At 38.6% G+C, this 21,149-nt stretch overlaps 1 protein-coding gene across 1 annotated transcript in view; it reads left to right on the top strand.

The window, feature by feature from the left end:
* Positions 1-21,149, top strand: part of slc13a3 (solute carrier family 13 member 3) — a 128,540-nt gene that overhangs the window by 9,157 nt on the left and 98,234 nt on the right. The window contains exon 2 of the mRNA XM_039734979.1: positions 12,505-12,770. Within this exon, the coding sequence (XP_039590913.1) occupies positions 12,505-12,770 (266 nt within the window). The remainder of the gene's footprint in view (positions 1-12,504; positions 12,771-21,149) is intronic.

The following is a 21,149-nucleotide window of genomic DNA, read 5'->3' as shown; positions in this document are numbered from 1 at the left end:
ACCAGGGGTGGCCAACTATGATCCTGGCTGCAGGCTTTTGTTCCAACCCAGTTGCTTAATCAGAAGTCAATCCTCACCAATAGCAGAGCTTATTTAATTTCATGACTTGTTATTGTTTTAATTCTACCATGTCAGTTCTTTCTTAATTCAGATTTTTTCCCATTTTAATGATACATGTATCATCCAAGTGAATTGAAGCCTTTATACGGATAAGTAATTTTCAGTTCTTCACTTTCTCTTCAGTTTCCTTCTGGGTACTTAAATAAATAAAAAGTAAATGAATTCACACGGATGGAAATGGAGACAAGCTAGATGAAATATGGCTGGTTCCTTTGTCATTTGCATCCAATTGCTAATAAGGAGCAAATAAAAACGAAGCGAATGGAGCTGTTTAAGACTAAAATAAGCAATTAAGTGTTCAAAATCTTAACAAACGAGACAACTAAAATGAAGCAGAAAAAACTCACTTGAGCAATAAGTGCTTCATCAGCAATGAATGATTATTCTTGAAGCAATCAGGTTGGAAAAAAACCTGAAGCAACTGCAGCCCTCTAGGACCGACTTTGATCATCCCTGATTTAAAGGGTCTGAGTCTGAAATAGCAAATAAAGTAAATGAAGTTAATTAGTAGCAAACACTAGCCACTAATTAAGAAAATAGTTAGGATAAAAACCTGTAGCCACTGTGGCTCTCCAGGATTGGAGTTGGCCATCCCTGCACTAAACAGTATCATCTCAAGACAGAGGAGCAGCTTCAGCGACAGATCTATCTATCTATCTATCTATCTATCTATCTATCTATCTATCTATCTATCTATCTATCTATCTATCTATCTATCTATCTATCTATCTATCTATCTATCTATCTATCTATCTATCTATCTATCTATCTATCTATCTATCTATTGATACAGTAGTGGCCAAAGGTTTTGGCAGTGACACAAATGTTATCACAAAAACCCTGGCACAAAATGATCAGCTAAACGTGTCCAGCAAGCACTAGGACCACTGTCTCCTCCTGAGGATTTAGCTACATAATTGTGTTGCCACCAGTGCAAAGCTTGCTCAGTATTGGCAGCAGGTGGGTGTGAGGTGAAGTCTTTTGGACAACAGCCTTGTGTCAAGAAGGGCAGCAAAGAAGCCACTACTTTCCAAAAAAAAAAAACATCAAGGACAGACTGGAATTCTGCAGGAAGTACAAGGATTGAACGGCAGAAGACTGGTTAATTTTTTTCAGATGAATCCTTCTTCCAATTGTTTGGGATTCTGGAAAATTGATTATCCACAGAAGGAAAAGGTGAATGCTACCATGAGTCCTGTGTCATGCCAAGAGTGGAGCATCCTGAGATAATAAATACTGTATGTGTGGTTCCTTCTCACCCAAGGGTATGGGCCCACTCTAAATTCCTCCCAAGGACACAGACATAGATAAAGAAAGGTATCAAAATGTCCTCCAATAGCAACTTCTCCCAACAATCCAGAAGCAATCTGGTGATGATCTGTACATTTTCCAGCATGATGCAGCACCATGACACAAGACAAAAGTGATAACGAAGTGACTCAGAGATTATAACATTGAAACTTTGGACCCGCGGCCAGGAAGCTCCCCAGATCTTAATCCCATTGAGAACCTGTGGTCAATTCTCAAAAGATGGGTGGACAAGCATTCACAAATTGTAATCAACTCCAAGTACTGAAAAGGTGAAAATGGATCAATATTAGTAAGGATTTGGCCCAGAAGCTGATATCCAGCATGCCAGAGTGAATTGCAGACGTTATGAAGAAAAAGGATCAATGCTGTAAATATTGACTCTTTAGATAAATTTGATGTATTTGCCAATAAAAGCCTTTAAAACTTATGAAATCTTTATAATTGTTCTTCAATATGGCATAGAAATGTAAAAAGAAAATAATCTGAAAATTGTGAAGCAGCAAAGTTTGCAAAACACAACATTTGTGTCACCACCAAAACCACTACTGTAGAATAATTTTAGAAGATTTAAGTCGGCATGAAAAGTTACTCTTCCAGTAAGGGGCTCAACAGCACTAAACCTTCCAGAAAGCCGTGTTACTGTAAATATGTTCCAAGATGATGTCATCTTGGCAGGTTTCCTTTGCTGAATGTACACTGCAACTGAGCCATGGTGTCTCAACATTGCAGCTCACTTTAAAAACGACACATTTACAGGACTGCAATGACTTGTTTTTTGTATCATGGCAGCTAAGAAGCACCCTAAAATCTTCTACTTCTAGCACGTCTTGCAAATCAACTTGATTAGCTCGCATTTTGCCAGGGTCACAGAGAGTTGGAGCCTTTCTAGCCAGCATTGGACATAAGGCAGCAAGCCCCCAGGACACATTTAATGCACACATATGCAATTACTTGTACCAAAATATTTGATTAGTGAATAATAGTGACAATCCGTTTTTAATAATTGAATATTGTCAGTCAAAGTAACTTCATGATTTTAGAATGTAAAAGACAACTTTATGAAACTCAATTCTCCTATGAAAGGTTCTTAATTGAAAATAATGGATGTGCAGAGACGCTAAGACAGTGCGAGTATCTAGTTCCTCTATTGTGAAAGCACCACTCTGATTGCACACCAATTCAGGTACTGTGGGAAAACATTACCGGGTTTGAAAAAAATAACAGCAAATAAGAAAATAGTTGGCATAAACCTGTAAACACTGTGATGAGGCTGTTTCTACAGATTTTTATGAAGAAGCAACAAACAAATAAGCCCAATGGTTTTCATATTCCTCACCTGATTATTATTATTTTTTAAGGTCTGGTTAAGGCTTAGTTTAAAGCTGTCTTTCACTGCATTTCACTCAACATTTGTAAAGTGAAACACACTATAGCCTTCTGATTGACCAAAATCATTTAGCTGCCTGTTGTCGGTTGCCTTTTCTAAATCAAGCAAACTGTTCTTCCCAAAATACTTGCCTATATTTACTAAAACACAAGAAAGCATTACTTTCTAAAACCAAAGTCAGTCTGAAGGCTTTTGCCATTGCTGGATGGCCTGCCGCAAGTGTAATTCCTTTGAAAATCAGTAAAAACCCTCTTTTTAAAATTTGAATAAGCACAGAGCTTATTCAGAGCCACTGCAGCTAACTGGTGAGCTATGAGCGCCTTGTCCCTGGAGTAGTCACCATTACATTGCCTTGTAAACATACAGGCAGTTCCTGAATTTGGATCACACCTTGAACAGTAATGGCCTGTTTATATAACTTAACACTGCAGCTTTCCATTCAGCCGCTCCACTGGATGATATTTGGTAGCTAGTTACTTTGGAAAATAAACCTACACACATACTGAAAGATAGCTGAGCTGCTGTTAATTAAGAAGTGATGAAGAGTGAGAAAGTTAGACCTAGAGTTAGAATATATTGAAACATTTTACTGAGAATTTCCCTACATGCTTTTAATATCAAATACTTTCTAGCTTGTGCCAAGTGGCATCTCAGAGCCCCAAAAACCAGAATCAACCACACAGACACAAGTCCCATGTCCAGATAACTGCTTACAGAGAGATCTCTTCTTCCTCTCCCAACACCAACACCCTAAATAAGGTGGGGTGGCTGCTTTTACACCAGACCCAAGAGTACTTCTGATGCCAGATCATAACACATAGGAAGCACTTCTGGGTCGGGCTGAACCACCATAAAACAAGGGAATCCTTTCCTGTTAGCACCTCCTGGCAACCTCAAAAAGGGCTGCCCTTCAAAACTACAAACCCCATGCTGTCCTGTTGGTTCCCAAGACAGAGCCATGCCAGAAGAACACTGCCACCTATCATACAGGGTTTATGTTCAGCTGGTCTTGGATGAACAGAAGCAAAGAGCCTCCTGTAATCTTCCTCTTGACTGGGAAAGGGAAAGGAACCACCTCAGGTATGTTAACCCATCAACACCAGGGGTACTCAACTCCAGTCTTGGAGGGCCTTAATGGCTGCAGGCTTTTGCTTTAACCAAAATTTTAATTATAACCTGTTTATTTACAACTAACGTTTTTTGGACTTGTTGGTTACTATTCAGAGTCATTCATAATGCATTTAAAATTTAAACAGCTACATTAGAGTTATAATTGTTACCTGTTTTCTTAACCAGCCATCAGTTAATAATGAGGTGCAAATGTATCTGCTTTATGAAGTATCTGTGTTAATACAATGTTTTGAAATAAATGAGAGAGAAGGGAAGGATCAAGAAGTGAAAAATGTTTTCCAGACCAAAAAACATTTGGATAATGTTGTCAGAAAGCCAAACATCTACAATTTAATAAAGATTTGTCTTGGACTAATAAAAGCACTAAAAAGCCATACAATTAAATACCAAGTTTCGTTATCCACTAGGCCTGGCGTCTAATTATGAAACTGACTGAAATGAAAGCCTGCACCCACTGCAGACCTCCAGGACCAGAGTTGCATACTTTACTGTCCATTCTGGTGGCCTCCTGAAGGACTAAGAAAACCCCATCTATCCCAGATTGGATGCCAATGCATCACACCGTATAACATTATTGCTGGTAATAGCAACTCCGTCATTTTAATTTCCCTATGCTGAAACAAACACTTTTAGGTCAGCCTTTGCTCTTTTACTGACAGATCATATTCCATGTACTGTACATCAGATACAAAGCAAGAAGCAACTCCTGATGGGATGGCAGTCCATTGCAGCACTCTCTCGTGCACACACCCTCTACCTCTTACTAAACTGGTTTACATTTCCGAATTAACTTGAAATGGATGACTTTGTGATATGAAAGGAAATCAAAGTATGGTAATTGAAGGCAAGTCTCAGTTCTGTGGCCAGTTTAGAATTGACTGTTAGTCTATCATACATGGATATGGGAGTAAAACTTTAGTACACAGTATAAAGTCCAGATAGACCACAACCATGGGTAAATTAGGTAAGTGTGCCTTTTATGTAAACTCTATAACACATAGAATCGGGTGTAGGATCCTGAAAGTTCTTTGCTGCACCACTGTGCTGACCAGTGTTCTAATTTTAGTGTATTTTAATGCACACCAGGCACGGAAACACTTGTGCCCACCAAATAAATTATGACTTAAAAGGCTCAGTTTCTATTCTTTTATAGAGTAAATGTACGGTGCACGTTAGCAAGTTCCATAAATCCCTTGCACTCACTACTTTTAATTCTTTTATTTTTCAATCCCAGTTATTCCAAGTGAGAATTGTTTGGGCTGGAGGGCAACACAAGATAGATAGATAGATAGATAGATACTTTATTAATCCCAAGGGGAAATTCACATAATCCAGCAGCAGTATACTGATACAAAGAAACAATATTAAATTAAATAGTAATAAAATGAAAAAATTAAAATAAAATTAATGTTCGATTTACTCCCCCGGGTGGAATTGAAGAGTCGCATAGTGTGGGGGAGGAACGATCTCCTCAGTCTGTCAGTGGAACAGGACAGTGACAAAAGTCTGTCACTGAAGCTACTCCTCTGCCTGGAGATGACACTGTTAAGTGGATGCAGTGGATTATTCATGATTGACAGGAGTTTGCTTAGTGCCCGTCGCTCTGCCACAGATGTTAAACTGTCCAACTTTAATCCTACAATGGAGCCTGCCTTCTTAACAAGTTTGTCCAGGCGTGAGGCGTCTTTCATCTTTATGCTGCCACCCCAGCACACCACCGCGTAGAAGAGGGCACTCGCCACAACCGTCTGGTAGAACATCTGCAGCATCTTACTGCAGATGTTGAAGGATGCCAACCTTCTCAGAAAGTATAGTCTGCTCTGAACTTTCTTACATAGAGCATCAGTATTGGCAGTCCAGTCCAATTTGTCATCCAGCTGCACTCCCAGATATTTATAGGTCTGCACCCTCTGCACACAGTCACCTCTGATGATCACAGGGTCCATGAGGGGCCTGGGCCTCCTAAAATCCACCACCAGCTCCTTGGTCTTGCTGGTGTTAAGGTGTAAGTGGTTTGAGTCGCACCATTTAACAAAGTCCTTGATTAGTTTCCTGTACTCCTCCTCCTGCCCACTCCTGATGCAGCCCACAATAGCAGTGTCATCAGCGAACTTTTGCACGTGGCAGGTCTCCGAGTCATATTGGAAGTCTGATGTATATAGATTGAACAGGACCGGAGAAAGTACAGTCCCTTGTGACGCCCCTGTATTGCTGCACACAATGTCAGACCTGCAGTTCCCAAGACGCACATATTGAGGTCTGTCTGTAAGATAGTCCACAATCCATGCCACAAGGTGTGAATCTACTCCCATCTCACTCAGCTTATCCCTAAGGAGCAGAGGTTGGATGGTGTTGAAGGCACTAGAGAAGTCCAAAAACATAATTCTTACAGCACCACTGCCTCTGTCCAGGTGGGAGAGGGATCGATGAAGCAAATAGATGATGGCATCCTCCGCTCCCACCTTCTCCTGGTATGCGAACTGCAGAGGGTCGAGGGCGTGACGGACCTGTGGCCTCAGGTGGTGAAGCAGCAGCCGCTCCATGGTCTTCATCAGATGTGACGTCAGAGCAACAGGCCGGAAGTCATTCAGCTCACTAGGACGTGATACCTTTGGGACAGGAGTGATACAAGATGTTTTCCAAAGCCTCGGGACTCTCCCCTGTTCCAGGCTCAGGTTGAAGATGCACTGTATTGGACTCCCCAGTTCCAACGCACAGGCCTTCAGCAATCGTGGCGATACACCATCTGGACCCGCTGAAGGAAGAAATTGACTCTGCACCTGTGCATTACAGGGTGACCTTGTGTACTGTTTCTTAAATCATTTCCAACTAATTTAGGGTTGCCAGTTATTCTAACACTTATGTTGTTGGGATGTGGTAGGAAACCAGAGGACCTGCACAAAATCCACACAGACCTCCAAATCAGATTTCTAGTGGTATGACAGTATTACATCTGAAGCCTTTGCAGTTTAATGTAGAAAAATGCTTCACATGGGCAAAAGGAACATATTTTGTATATATAGGATATTCTGCATATAGGACACTGTCCTAAAAGAAGCAGCCTCTGAAAAGGATTTAGGTGTTTTACGTTGACACAACCTTTCGTCACATAAGCGATGTGCCAAAGTGATTAAAAAAGCAAATAAAGTGTTAGGTTATTTGATGAAAACTGTTGGATATAAATCAAGGGATGTTTTGTGAAGTGGCATCTTTAGAAAGGCTTTTGGGGTTTTAGTCCCTGATCTTAGGCAGGTAGCCCCTGACATTTGAGAGGCCTCCGTCAACCTGTTCAATGCACTATGCCATTAGTCCCTTATCTTCAACAGGATAGCTGTAGTTTCTCCCATTTACCATTCAGATAATGGCTGCCAGCAGTGCAAAATCTTCAAGGTGGAAAGCCTCCTGGCTTCAACAACATGAAAACTCTAAGAGGGACCCACCAACTGGGATATGGGGCTAATGCTCAGACCATTCAATGTACTAGTGAGACCAAATCTTGAGTATTTTGTGTGCAATACTGTTCACCACGGTACAAGAAAGTCCTAGCAGCACTTGAAGCTTTACAGAGGAGAGCAACCAAGTGCATCCCAGAACTTAAGGACATGACCTACTGTGACAGCCTCAGAGAATTAAATCTGTTTAGTTTGAGCAGAGGAGACTGCATGGGGAACTAATCCAGGTATGTAAAATCCTGAAAGACATTGATAAAGTAGATCCAGCAGCATTCTTTCAGCTTAAGGGTGAACCACATACTCAAGGACATCAGTGAAAATTAAGGAGAAGTGCATTTAAAACTGAAGCCAGGAAGCACTTCTTTACGCAAAGAGTTGTGGGACTCTGAAACAAACTACCGAGACATTAAGTTGAAGCAGAAACCTTGATAACCTTTAAGAAGAATCTGAATGTTATATTGGGACAGCTTAGCTAAACAAACAGGCTTGATGGACTAATGGTCTCCTCTCATTTGCCCAAATGTATAATGTTTTAACATTCTTTTGCCTTAACACTACAAACAAAATGCCCAGTTACTGTGTATCTCCATGCGACTTGAGGTACAATGTGGAATGTTAGGTTTTACTCCCTGAATATTTAGAAATATAATAACACAAAATGAAGATGCAAAAAAAAAAAAAACACTTGAGCTTAAAGGAAAATTGTGAAAAGTTTGGCTTTGTTTAAGCAACACTTTCAGTGGCCTTGTTGTGTATGTGGCTATCTCTGATAACATTTCAACTACATTCACTCTGCAGCTGAATTCTGATATTCTTTAGAGAAATGTGAATAGCAAAAAATGACGAAGTCTTAAGCTGGTAACACATGACATGACTTCTAGTCAGAGCAGATGTCAGACTTAATGACTCTTGTTGTTGCCTTGAACATCTTACATTAAACGACTAGAAATTGCTGGGCATGATAAATTACACAGATCCATGACGACTTTCCAGCACTGTTTCACATTTCCAAAGTGTTGTGGGTGCGTCCCTTTTTCTGAAAGCTGGTGAGATGCTACCTGACAGAGCCAGTGCTGTATAGATGCTTTACTGATGCATCAATTTCATCCATCATTCTTTTTGTTGGGGTATGTACAACACAAGACATCAGACAGACAAGCCCTTCTTATGTTTGTAAACTTCCAAACACTTACACTGGAAAAGTCATGTAATGTGACCAGGCCTACTTGTCAGATGAGATTTAGGCCTCTTGCGTATCCATCCATCTATTCATCAGTCTTTGATATCTGCTTATATGGAGCAGGTTCACTGGGACCAGGCATATATGCTAAACACACAAAAGCTATTTTAGCATCACCAATTCACCTAACCTGCATGTCTTTGGACTATGGGAGGAAAACTAGAGCCCCCAGGGAATTTTCACACAGACCTCCCATGCAGGGAACACCTGGGATGTACACCCTGGTCTCCTTGTTGTGAGGCAGTATCACTATCAATGTACTACTACTTTTATACTGTATGTGGTAATTAAGTCATTACGGACATAATGTGACGTTAATGTTTCCTGAGTTTTTATATGACCTTTTGTTATATGTCTGCTTTGAAAAAATGACCTACAGTGCCAACTCAATGTGCCAATGGAATCAACTGAGGTCATGGACTCAATAAGCATGGGTCGTGGGAGACAGGGACTGCTCAAGCAAATGATGCAAATGACTGGTCCCAAGCTTTGATCTTTCCAAGAGAGTTTTAGTTGGTACTGTACATATGACAATAATAACTCTATAAACCCGTAATGACCCAATGAACAGATGTGGACCTAATTTACTGAGCATCCCAGATGACCTTCTGAAATTGTAAAGCAACTGTTCTGCATGCTTTCAACATCTCCACATCTCACCTCCATTAGTCGTGGCTCCTCTCTCATGTTGACAGATTTCTATATAAAGACACAGCAGTGATAATCGACCTCAAAGCAGCGATTGTGACCTTTTTATATTTTTCTGCCTTGTCACCATGAGCTGAAGAATCTGTAGATGTCCTACACTAAAACCAATCAGCATGCTCCTGGTGTTTATAGTGGTCTAATAGGTTACATCTATCTGACAAATCTGTTTTTATTGAATTTGTGTATGCAGGAAACATAGAGTCCATCTCTATAAATCAACATATAGGATTTGGGTCACTTACAAAATAAATTTGAAGAATCAAACATTAAAATCAGACATGATCCAGAACTAAGAACTGAGGCCCTCTTCGGTGCAATGTGAATATAGCCATAGCGTGGTACCTGTGTACAAAAGTCTTCTTTGCTGTTGAACCTAAAATGCCAGCCATTTTAATATATATTTCTTTAGACCTACTGAAGCAGATATTGTGATGGGAATGCTTTTTGACTAAAGTTCTGATGTCAGACGTCAGGCTTTGAAAAGTGTCAGAATGAGTTGAGTATTTGTGAAGGTCTGGTGACAGGATTGGCACCCCAGCCACTGGAAACGACCTCACACTGTTCCATTCCATTTGATCTAGTGTGCTGATGCAGGGTTGTACGGCTGCACTCGGGTCCTAATTTGGGATCCTGAGGCAGTTTGTTATGTGGTGGGTGCGGAAACATGCTGTATCAGTGCATGCTCCCATCCTCCTCTTCCTGAGTGCTTGTAATGAACCTTAAGATCATCCTGGAATGAGATTCTCATTCTCATCCATCAAGCTTTGTATATCAGGGTGTTTGAAGATATGTTGTTGGTGGGAAATTCAGAGCTGAATGGGTGTAGAAGGCAAAAACCACTGGTGTAGTGTACAACACCTGACCTCCACAAGGCCAAAACCAGGCAAAAAAATATGCATTTAATTTTTGAAAATAATAAAAAAAAAAAGTGTATTTTCAGGGTAAATAAGAGTGAGACTTTGGTATGTAGTGTTGTGTGATGTTAAAAGTAACAAACAGGTGAGCGAGATAATACTTGAATTTGTTATAAGTTAGTATTCAACAAAGAATTACTTCATGATAAGAAAATAGAAAACATATAACTGGTTCTTAAAGCGACCACTTGGCACAAAAAGCCATTGCTGAACTACCAAAAATACCATCTACTGTACATTTAAATTATCAGCAGAAGATGGGGATGTTGATACAGTATATGGGTCTCAAAATGCTTCATGGCTGTTGTGTAACACCATACCAGTTCCACCATCAAATACAATAAATTGGCCAGACACAACACATGTGTAATTTAATTCGATCCCTGAAAAAAACATTTATTTGAATAGTTTCTGACTTCAGTAGAGTGCCGGGGTTTGAAATACAGTAGAACCCCCCCAATTGGCATTTTTAATTGGCATAACGGGAAAATAAATGGTAAATGCAGGAAGTGTGTTAACTGAAAGAAATGTCACTGATTCGACAGGATCCCATTAATACAGGTCTGGGTTCACTATGTTTAATTTTGTATTTTTATTTTAATAATTTCACTGTAGTTTTTTTATGATTGCTAATTATGAGGCAGTTTAAATTTGTTATAATTATTTTCAGGAACTACTATTGTCCCCTTTGTTGTTTCAGATTGTTTTTCCTTTTCATGTTGATAACAAGCGCTCCATTGTTTTACTCACGAACACTGAGGCCTGATTGCAGCTACAGTCACACTGGAGCTTAATTCCCATGTTTTTAGTCATATATAACAAAACCTCTGATCTAATTAGTGTGATTGGAATTGTGGAAGTGTGATTGGAAACATGGAGTCCTGTCTCTGTAGGGGTCTCTAAACAGATCTAACAGAGGATTGCAGGAATTGTGGGGTAGAGGGGTCCTTTCATCAGATTGGCTGGCCCAGCGCTGTTTCAGCTGTGGAATGGCCGAATGGGGGAGGCAACTTGATGGCTGAGGTCTCCAGGAGTCTAAACAAATCCAAATCATATTATGTAATATCTTTTACTGTTAAATTCTGCTCTGTACTTGTAAAAGTTTTATTACTGCATTAAGGATTTGTTCTGTTCTGTGTATTGTATTGTATTGTATTGACCCCCTTCTTTTTGAAACCCACTACATGCCCAACCTACCTGGAAAGGGGTCTCTTTTTGAACTGCCTTTCCCAAGGTTTCTTCTATTTTTTCCCTAATAGGTTTTTTTGGGAGTTTTTCCTTGTCTTCTTAGAAAGTCAAAACTGGGGAGCTGTCAAAAGGCAGGGCCTGTTAAAGCCCATTGCGGCACTTCTTGTGTGATTTTGGGAAATACAAAAATAAAATTGTATTATATTGTATCTAACTGCTCAAACCAGCAGCTACAATTTTTCATTTTCTTTTTCTCTTCCTTGCCATCATCATCTCACAGCTTCGCAGACATCCTGCAGCGAAACAATGTTAAGTAGTGCAGTAATCAACTTCTATTAGTTTGCTTCTGTCTGACAGATTTGCTTTTATTCGCTTTATGTACATTCAGAAAATGCATCTCTACTCGTGTGAGATTTTGTTCAGTCGCAAAATTAGTTTGAACATAAGATAAAAAACAAATTAGATACAAGGCAAACAGAGTCAAAATAGAATACTGTGAGGAAAGTCTTAACAGACTTGCACTTGTTCAAACAAACTCTTTATGACAACAACAGCCCCCAAATTCAAGTGAAATATGGGAAAGCACTAGCGGACTTCTTCTGTAAATGTCTTTTTCACTATTGCGGGGGGCCCAAAGATATTGTACTGTCCCAGTGAGAGAGACACTGTCGTAAATGGCTGTGATCCACCAGTGTGTTACCCTTTTGGAAGGGTATAAAATGCTTAATCAAGGTTTTGAAATGTGTATTTGTATTAAATAAAGGAAGTGAGAAATTTCAGGGTTTACCTTAGAATAAAGTGGGAGAGTGAAAGATGGGGAGGTAATACTTTCCTTTGTTTTACAGAGATATTGTAAATTCACTTCTTTTTTCTCTGCCGTAGTTACTGTAGAATGATAGTGTATATGATGGGTACATTTAGGGAATGACATTTTCAGTCATGATCATAATTGTTGAAATGATTATTCTGCTGTTTAACCATTTTGTTTCTTGGTCAGTTTCACAGTTGTTTCACCCCACTGATTATTTTTTATTTTATTTTATTTTATTTTAGGAAGGAAAATGCCTTTATATAATTCTGATCATGGCGATGTACTGGTGCACCGAAGCTCTCCCTCTGGCTGTGACAGCCATGCTCCCCATTTTCTTGTTTCCTTTTTTTGGAATCTTGCCCTCAAGTAAAGTGTGTCCACAATATTTCCTCGATACCAACTTCCTGTTTCTCAGTGGTCTGGTGATGGCTTCAGCCATTGAGGAGTGGAATCTTCATCGGAGAATTGCCCTGAAGGTCCTCATGATTGTTGGAGTGAAACCAGCTTGGTAAGAATTATTTGTTCGGTGTTTCAATTTTAGAGATTAATGATCAAGGGATAAGCAGGATACAGAAAAAATTCATTTCTGAAATTAATGTCAAATCAGCATTAACATTCTAGTCAACACTCTGCTGTAGTGAGGATTATTAAATGCTCACAAGTGAGGTTTGCAGATGATTTTAAACTGAAAAATCTGAAGATCGGCTTTATGTTAAAACTGCACCGTTTTGGTTTCTTATGTGTTTTCCAGCTCAAATACTTCTTGCAAGCCATAAGATCACTTGAAACATTTGGAATGTGGGACACATGACCTTCATTCAATTGAGTTCTGAATGAAATGCCACTCTCTGGGTTTGCTTGAATATCAGGCTATCCATTTTTGTGAATTGTACAAGGTGTTTGCATGCATCAGCACTTCTAAATGGCTCCCTTATATCACCCAGGTTGTCCGTGTACTGTACCTGTCTATTGACTGATTTCTTAAATGACTCTAAGAATTCATATCAATTTATTGTTAGGTTAACCTACATTATAATAAAAGCATATGTTGTCATTCCCTCTCATCCAGATAAATGCATAAACAGTACAGTACAGTACAGTACAGGGCAGAATGACTCTACTGACACAAACTAACAAAAATACAGCATGTGGAACTATTCCACTAGTGTAATCTGACTGGCCAAGCAGGTCCTGGTCATAGGTCATGCCAAAATCTGTGTCTGATATCTCATCCAGGTGTCATAGTTTTAAAAGTTGCCAAAGTTTCTGGTAATTAATTAAATGGTTCAAGGGTGCAAGCTGAATGAATGAGAAATGTAATTTTCTGGGTGGCAAGGGACAAACAGTTTTTTGGGTATTGGGTATAATGCAGGAGCTTTGTTTAGGGTATCACTTGTCATAAATATTCTTTATTGGTGTAAGAATAGCACCAGCAATGAATTGGGCCATTTTAATAACCCTTTTCACAGAATCAATCCTCTATGCAGTGTGTGAATGATAGGGGGAGTCACTGAGCCCCAGACCCTGGACATAACTGACATATACACATTAATTCTTTTCAAATATAATGATTTTATTTTATTCAGTACCCAGCATCCAGGCCCTTATAGAATACTTCATACAACACACTGCAACCATGAAGACTTTTTCTTCTTCTCCATCCTACCCCTCTTCCTCCAAGCAAGTGTCGTCCTCTCCTTTTCGACTTAAACTCACCTGGATGAGGTTGAGCAGCTTCTTTTATCTGTGACCTGGGAGCACTTCTAGTGCTAGGACATAGCCCCCTTGAAGACTGTTTGGGTTAAACTGAAGTCCTTGAAAGTAGAAATGACTAATCCTGACAGCTCCTCCTGGTGGCACCCATGAAACCTAAGGGGGCTTCCCCATGGGATTACAAGTCCCATCATGCCTGCAGGGTGTCCACATGAGAATCATAACTCATGGATGTTGCCATTTAGTGTACCAAGTCATAAAGGATTAACACATTGTTGTCTCCCACAGTCTTTCCACTATATTGGTCTCCCAGCTATGTAAGAGTTACTGTTTTCTCCTGGCTGAAAATTCAGTCAATCTGTTTTCCTTTATTATACAGCACTAGCTGTGTTAGCTCGGGATCCTAGAAACTATTGAAATCTTCATCAGAAAAAAGAAAAATGAAATGCAGAGATGTCAGGTAATTGAAAGGAACTACTCTGGGCAAGGGATGAGGATTTATCTCTGATGTTGTCCCACTGGACCAGTTAAGTAGGCACTCATGATATTATTTTCATTGTCCCTGCAGGTTTTACATTCGATGTCATACACCTTAAAAAACTTCACGGTGAACGACATTCCATATAAAAACCTTGTCACAGTCTTTAATCAACTTACCCTTAATTGAGGATTCTTCTACTTTTACTTTGACACTTTCCATTTGTCTTACTGTGGAGAATGCCACATATCATGCCCAACAACTGATTCCGGCAAATAAACTCCAACGTGATCCAGTGTTTGATCTTGTGACTTATTAATAGTCATTGCAAAGGGTGGGTTTGTGGGAAACTGTTTCCGTTTCAATATGAAAGGCAATCCAGTTTCAGATGGACAAAAATCGATTTGAGGAATCAACACTGTGTCACCTTCTGCTGATCAAGTAAGAACTTCCGCTTGAATTGCATTTTGATTCAAATCTGTAATAACCAAGCAAGTTCTGTTACATAGTCAATGCTTTGTATTTAGGTTTTGAAGGAGCTTGATAAAACATCCTGCTTTCAACGTAAGACTATGATTGGCATTCCAGATGTAATGAATAGTGTAATTCCAGTGTAATGCTGTTCAAAAACTCCACAGGAAAGTTGTATCTTTCCTGGTCATCATTAGTTGCAATGGAGTTATCACTTAGATAAGTAATGTTCAACGACATCATTTTTCGGCACAGAATGGCTCGCTTGGCAAAGGACTGTGCCGTATCCTTAGAGATTCTGTCTCCAGATATTTCATTAACAATGGAACCATTGCATATCATGGATTCTGGCACTTCAATCAATCATTGCTTGTGCATTAGCGGCTAAGTGAGTTTCTCTTTCCTCTGCATTTCATTTTGCTGATGTGCTTGCCTGCCTTGTCTATCAGCAGCTAAGCAAGTTTCTCTCTCCTTGGAGGTTTCATTTTGCCGATGTGCTTGCCTCGCTTGTGTATCAGCTGCTAAGTAAATCTCACTTTGGCGACTTTTGACTTTCTTTCAGCTTCGTGCTGTAGCCTCGCACTCCTTTCTTCTTCCAATTTGTTAACTTGGGGGCACCTTGGAATGATTTAAATCTAATCAAAGATAATGGAGCCACCCGGGCCAGACAGACTTCAATTCATAGGCGTTTATATATAAGATTGTGTCTGGGCAAGGAATCCTCCTCCATTATCATCGCGATGCCTGTCTGTCCACTGTGGCACTCACAAGTACGACTACAAAGGTGTGTTAATCTATAGGTAAAACAACTTGCATCTCTCTCTATACCTAACAAAACTTACTCAGGAAAATGGAGAATTCAGTAAGCTCTAGGGTGCAAATGATTTCCTAAGAATAAAAACAGAAATTTAGCACTTTGTAATTTTCTGGAGGTAATCAGAAACTTGTAGAAAGAAGGCCACAGGTGCAGTTTTCATTGATGTCATTTGTGTTCTGGTGTGACACAGAGCTTCTTACAGATGGCAGCACTCTTGGGCATCCTTGAGAGTCTGTAAATACTTTTTCAGATGCCACTGAAATGACCATGGTGTATCAGAAATGACTGATGTTTCAGTGAACACTGGATAAGAAATGAAGAACCCCATCCAAACCTTTACTTACTAAATGTGATAAAGCCAGTCTTCTGGGCACAGAGGTACAAATACCATAAAAAGACAAGTGCAAAGATTTCTGAAGACTACAGAACAATAAGCGTATTATCAGATCTATCAAAGGTAATGTTAAAGTTGATAGCAAAAAGAATAGAAATGAAGGCAGAAAGCTATAAGGAAGAATTAGGAAAGGGAGAGGAATGAGAGACACTGTCGAGAGTGCTGAGGATGCTGAGTAAAAGAAGTCTAGCATATACTATATGTCTGTTTTGTGGACCTGGTGAAAGCATTTGACTGAGTAAACTGGGCAAAACTGCTAGGCATTTGAGAAACATAGGAGTAGATTGGTGGGACAGAAGACTAATTAAAAACTTATACATGAACCAGTCGGCAAAAGTAAGAAGCATATATGGATTAGCAAAGGCATGTCAAATAGGGAGAAGTAACAGAGAGGGATGCTCACTCTCGCCAATCCTGTTTTTCATCTACGTTGAGTGAATAATTAAAGCAGCACTGACAAACAATGAGTTGGGGGTGAAAGTTGGAAGAAGATGAATTATATTGACAAGATTTACAGATGATTAAGCAATAACATCAAACAATGACGAAGGACTACAGAAACTATTGAACAAATTAGACTACACATGCAAAATGTGTGGGCAAAGAAAGTATCACATAGAAGAAAAAAAGTCCACTCTAGACAAGCTGGCAGTTCATTGCAACGAACACATAAAGTGCATGAAACAAAGTGAAAACCCTGCTTCCAGTTATGAAGGAAGCTGTTGGTCTGGTGTAGCATGGCTTTGCATTTCTGGTTTATAACTCTTTTTTGTGTGAGTGCATGGCTAGAAGCTGAGTGCAAATGTCAAAAATAACAGTAAGAGTAGAGGTTTTAGGTGCAGCATGAGAAAGTTTGGGGAGGCCACCTTGGTCACAGAAACATGCAATAACAAGACATAGCAGTAACTAGGCTAATTCTAGGACTGCAGGGTATAGGTGAGGGAAGATTAAAGGAGCTGAGAATTTTCAGTTTAAGCAAAAGGAGATTAAAAGGAAAGTTGATTGGCGTTTTTAAAATTATGAAAGGAATACGGTGGATCACGACTGTTACTTTAAATTGAGTTCAACAAGAACATGAAGGCACAGAAACTTGTTAAGGGTAAATATTGCACAAACATTAGGAAGTTTTTCTTCACACACAGAGAACCACAGACACATGGAATAAATGACCAAGTAGCGTGGTATACAATAGGACTTTAGGGACCTTCAAAACTAGACTTGGAATGAAAATCTTGTTTAAACTTCTCTTTATATGGAGCTAAAACCAAGCAAAGACGATCTTTTTCAGAATTTCATTGAAAGAGAACAACTAAGAATGGCGCTTTTAATTAAGGAAAAGTAATTAGTAACTGTTACAGTTTCTTACTGGTAAGAATTAATTGCATGATGAGTAAGTTCTAATTTTAGACTTTGATGCCAACACAGAGCTTTTATTGCAGCAATTTTAAAGTTTGACTACTTTAAATCGACTCAATAAAATTACAGAATAGCACTATTGACAATGTCTCCTGTAATACAGAGTTCTGCAGCAGTTAGCCTTTGGGCCTCCCTACTGCTTTCTGCAGTCCATGTTTGGTGGGACAAAAGCAAAATAACAAATTTTTGTAAGATATAAATAAAAAGCTCTAGTCCAGTTTGGTGTAGTCCTATTTGGATCATAGCTCTATAATTTGTGTATTGTTCCTACCAACTGTAAGTTAAGGAATGACTCTAAAGATGTAAAACTGTGTGCAATGTCAGTTGACAACTCTATATGTTCAACATCCCACAGGACAAACATAGCAACACACACACAAATAAAGACCCTGGGGAAATGCAATATAAAAAGTGCCTGCAATTATTTGTAATTTTAAATCCATATCACATAAACAAGCCATGATAGCCACTATTTAAGAGGAGTCAGTGGAGGAGCTTCTATCTGAGCTTGAGCTTCAGCTTCAGGGCTTTGTGTTGTGAACCTTCTGCTTGAAAGCACTGTAAAGGTGTGACTTCTGAATCTTAGGTGATGTTCTGCTTACTTATTCCTATTTGAGGATACCAAGGTAGGCTGAATTTTAACTCCATGTTGTGACTTTTGCAGGTTTTCAGAAATTAGCAATAGTCAACCTTCTTGAAAAGTGGATATATAGTGAAAATGTAGTTCCCTGTACATAATGAAGTGAGCAACATGTCCCATTACTGTCCAGGACACAGCTAGCTTTAATGCCATGTTCTTGACAAACTGGACATAATTTAACATAGTCGACTGCATTTGTACAGTATACAACACTGTCTTCACGTTTCATATTAAGAATGTTAAATTTTTTTCATGCAAATGTTTAAATTTAGGAAATTTTAGGTTTGAATTAATAAGTGTGAAATAGATGGAATTTGTATTTGTTTTATTTCAACCTTAGAGAAGACTTACTTAAAAAATGACTTGCAGGTCAGTAAACCCTGTACTTCTGACCCCAGATTTTCACTTTATTGTTAATCTGTCCAGTTCTATATCTCTATTTTTATCTCTTTGGATTAATGTTTTACCCAGGATGAAAGAAAATCTGAAAAGACAATGCGAGAGAGTTTTATTAAGTCATATATATTTTTATTCGCCTGCAATATATGACTATTCCTGATGCACTTTTAAAGGTCCAGAACTATTGAAAAGTAGAAACCTGTTAAGTTTGCTGTCTTAGGTTCAATTTCATATGCATCTTAAAAAAATCAAGCTGACAGATAATTGCAGGAGAAACAGGATTTATCTTCAGAATTGTTTTTTTGTAAGCAGATTTTGGCTTTGCGTTTTATGAAGCAGTGTGCAATCATTTATCTCAAATAATCCTTGGGATAATGGGACAAAAAACAAACCAAATGGGAACTGAGGTACAAAATGTTCCATTACTGTCTAGTACACAGCTAGCTTTAATACCTTGTTCTTGAGAAACTGGACATAATTTAATATTGTCCGCTATTTTATATACCTCGATTACAAAGCCATTAAACAGTCACTATGTTTGGGTTTCTTTTAATAATCCATGTGGTTAAGATTGACAAAAAAGGCCTTTGAATTTTTAAATTGATATCAATGAGAGTTTTGGCCCACAGAGTAAACATTAAGGAAATCTTTGTTGGTAACTTAATAAATGAAAAGCCTTGGGAAATAACATTTGTTTGCATTAGACCAGCTAATTTAAAAAAAACTCATAGCAAATTCATGCATTCTGCATACAATCTGTGTTAATCCCATCAGAGCCAAACCTCTTAAAATAATGTTTATGGTAAATTCACATGAGATTTTACTTTATCTGAGTAGAATGTAGATTTCTCAGAGTAGCTTAGATAATGGATGATTCTGGTTTTCCTCCTCTAAGCTAGCATTATAGTGGAATAGCCTTAATGTTCTGCTGTATTCCTGTATTTAGACAATACAATGCACTCATATTGTAGGAAGGCAGCTAGAAAGAACCACAAACTGTTAGACAGCAAGGTGTATACTTTTCTGACTGTATGTATGTTACAGGCATATGGTCCTAGTGTATGAGATAACATATAGAAATGTAACCAATACATTTAAGCTTTAAACGAAACAATATAGACAAGAAAAGTTACTTTTTTATTGTTTATATCATCAATTTTCTTTTTAAATTTTTATGTGGACATCTTGCTTTGAATTTCACTTAACGCTAGAATTACCGGAGCCTACGAAAAAACTTGTAGATCCGTCCCACCTTAAATCGCTTCTCACCTCTCCGTCAGCGTCTTTTGTCCTTTAAATGTGTTGATAAGCAGCAAGCAGTCTGCTATCACATCCCCCACCCGTGCACAGTTTTCTCAGCTGAAGTCTCTTTTCCTGTGTGTCAGTTGCTTGGAGTTCTATAGAGTGAGAAGTCAAGCAAAATCACACCTTTTATAAATACTACATCGTTATCTGGAACACATGCATTTCATGTGTGTTCCGTGTCTGCAACGATCTATGTAAACACATTGTTAAAAAAGAAACATTTTTCATGTTTTACTAATAATTGACAAAATGTAGGCATGAAGTTTATAATGTGTGAAGCCTGAAGTCCAAATATCAAAGAAACACTTTCACAAAAGGTACAAATATAACAGAACAAGTGCGCTTCTATTCAAGAATATAACTGCAGAAAACAACCTGCATTAGGGTGCGACATTGACACACATTTGTTAAGAGTGCTTTGATGGTGCAACAGTATCAGCTGTTGACTGGTAATCAACACTTCATGGGTTCGATCCCCGATGATTCCGTTTTGAGAAGTCAGCAGCTTTTATTCTTACTATTGTAAAATAAAAACATACATTTGATTTTAGTCTGTAACAGCCAGTGTAAATGTATGATACTTGTAAAGTTTAGCTTTGTTTTATTTTTTTATTGTTCGGTTTCATTCTCTCAGTCGTGTTCACGATCCTACCCAACCCATCTGACACTCCTGTTTTCACATAAAGATGCGCTATAGCTCTGCACTCTGTAGAAGCTAAATAAAAATGTATGAAGGTGTGAGATACAAAAAACACAAATCAGTGCAAACGTTGCTTCAGAATAGTTCAGGTATTACTGTGTGGTCACGTAGGCACAATAGAGAGAGAGAGAGGTTAGGAGCACACATACAGCGCATTGCCGCACCCACATAGAAAAATAAGGCAGTGAGCTCTGTGGTTTCTCTCTCAGGTGGGCGCTAGCATATCATAATCCCTTGTACCAATAGCATGAGTTTTCCACATTTTGACTTATATTATACTTACATTATAACTTACCAGAAATTTTACTGTAAAATCAAGTCCCGACTTATCCACAGGAGAACTTATCTATGAGTATATACAGTAATCTTATTTTTGCACATAATGATGAGAAAATAATACCCAAATGAAATGTAGAACATGAGATTTTAATCAATCAACATTTCAAAGTTAAAATAAATTTAGATAAAATAAAATATTCTAACTCATAAACAGTATTGTCCATAATTCATATAGAATAAGCTCTTCAATAACAATACTTCTGACCACTTATGAG

The sequence above is a fragment of the Polypterus senegalus genome, chromosome 14, assembly GCF_016835505.1.
Source record: "Polypterus senegalus isolate Bchr_013 chromosome 14, ASM1683550v1, whole genome shotgun sequence".
Lineage (NCBI taxonomy): Eukaryota > Metazoa > Chordata > Cladistia > Polypteriformes > Polypteridae > Polypterus > Polypterus senegalus.
This window is presented reverse-complemented; position numbering and strand designations above follow the sequence as displayed.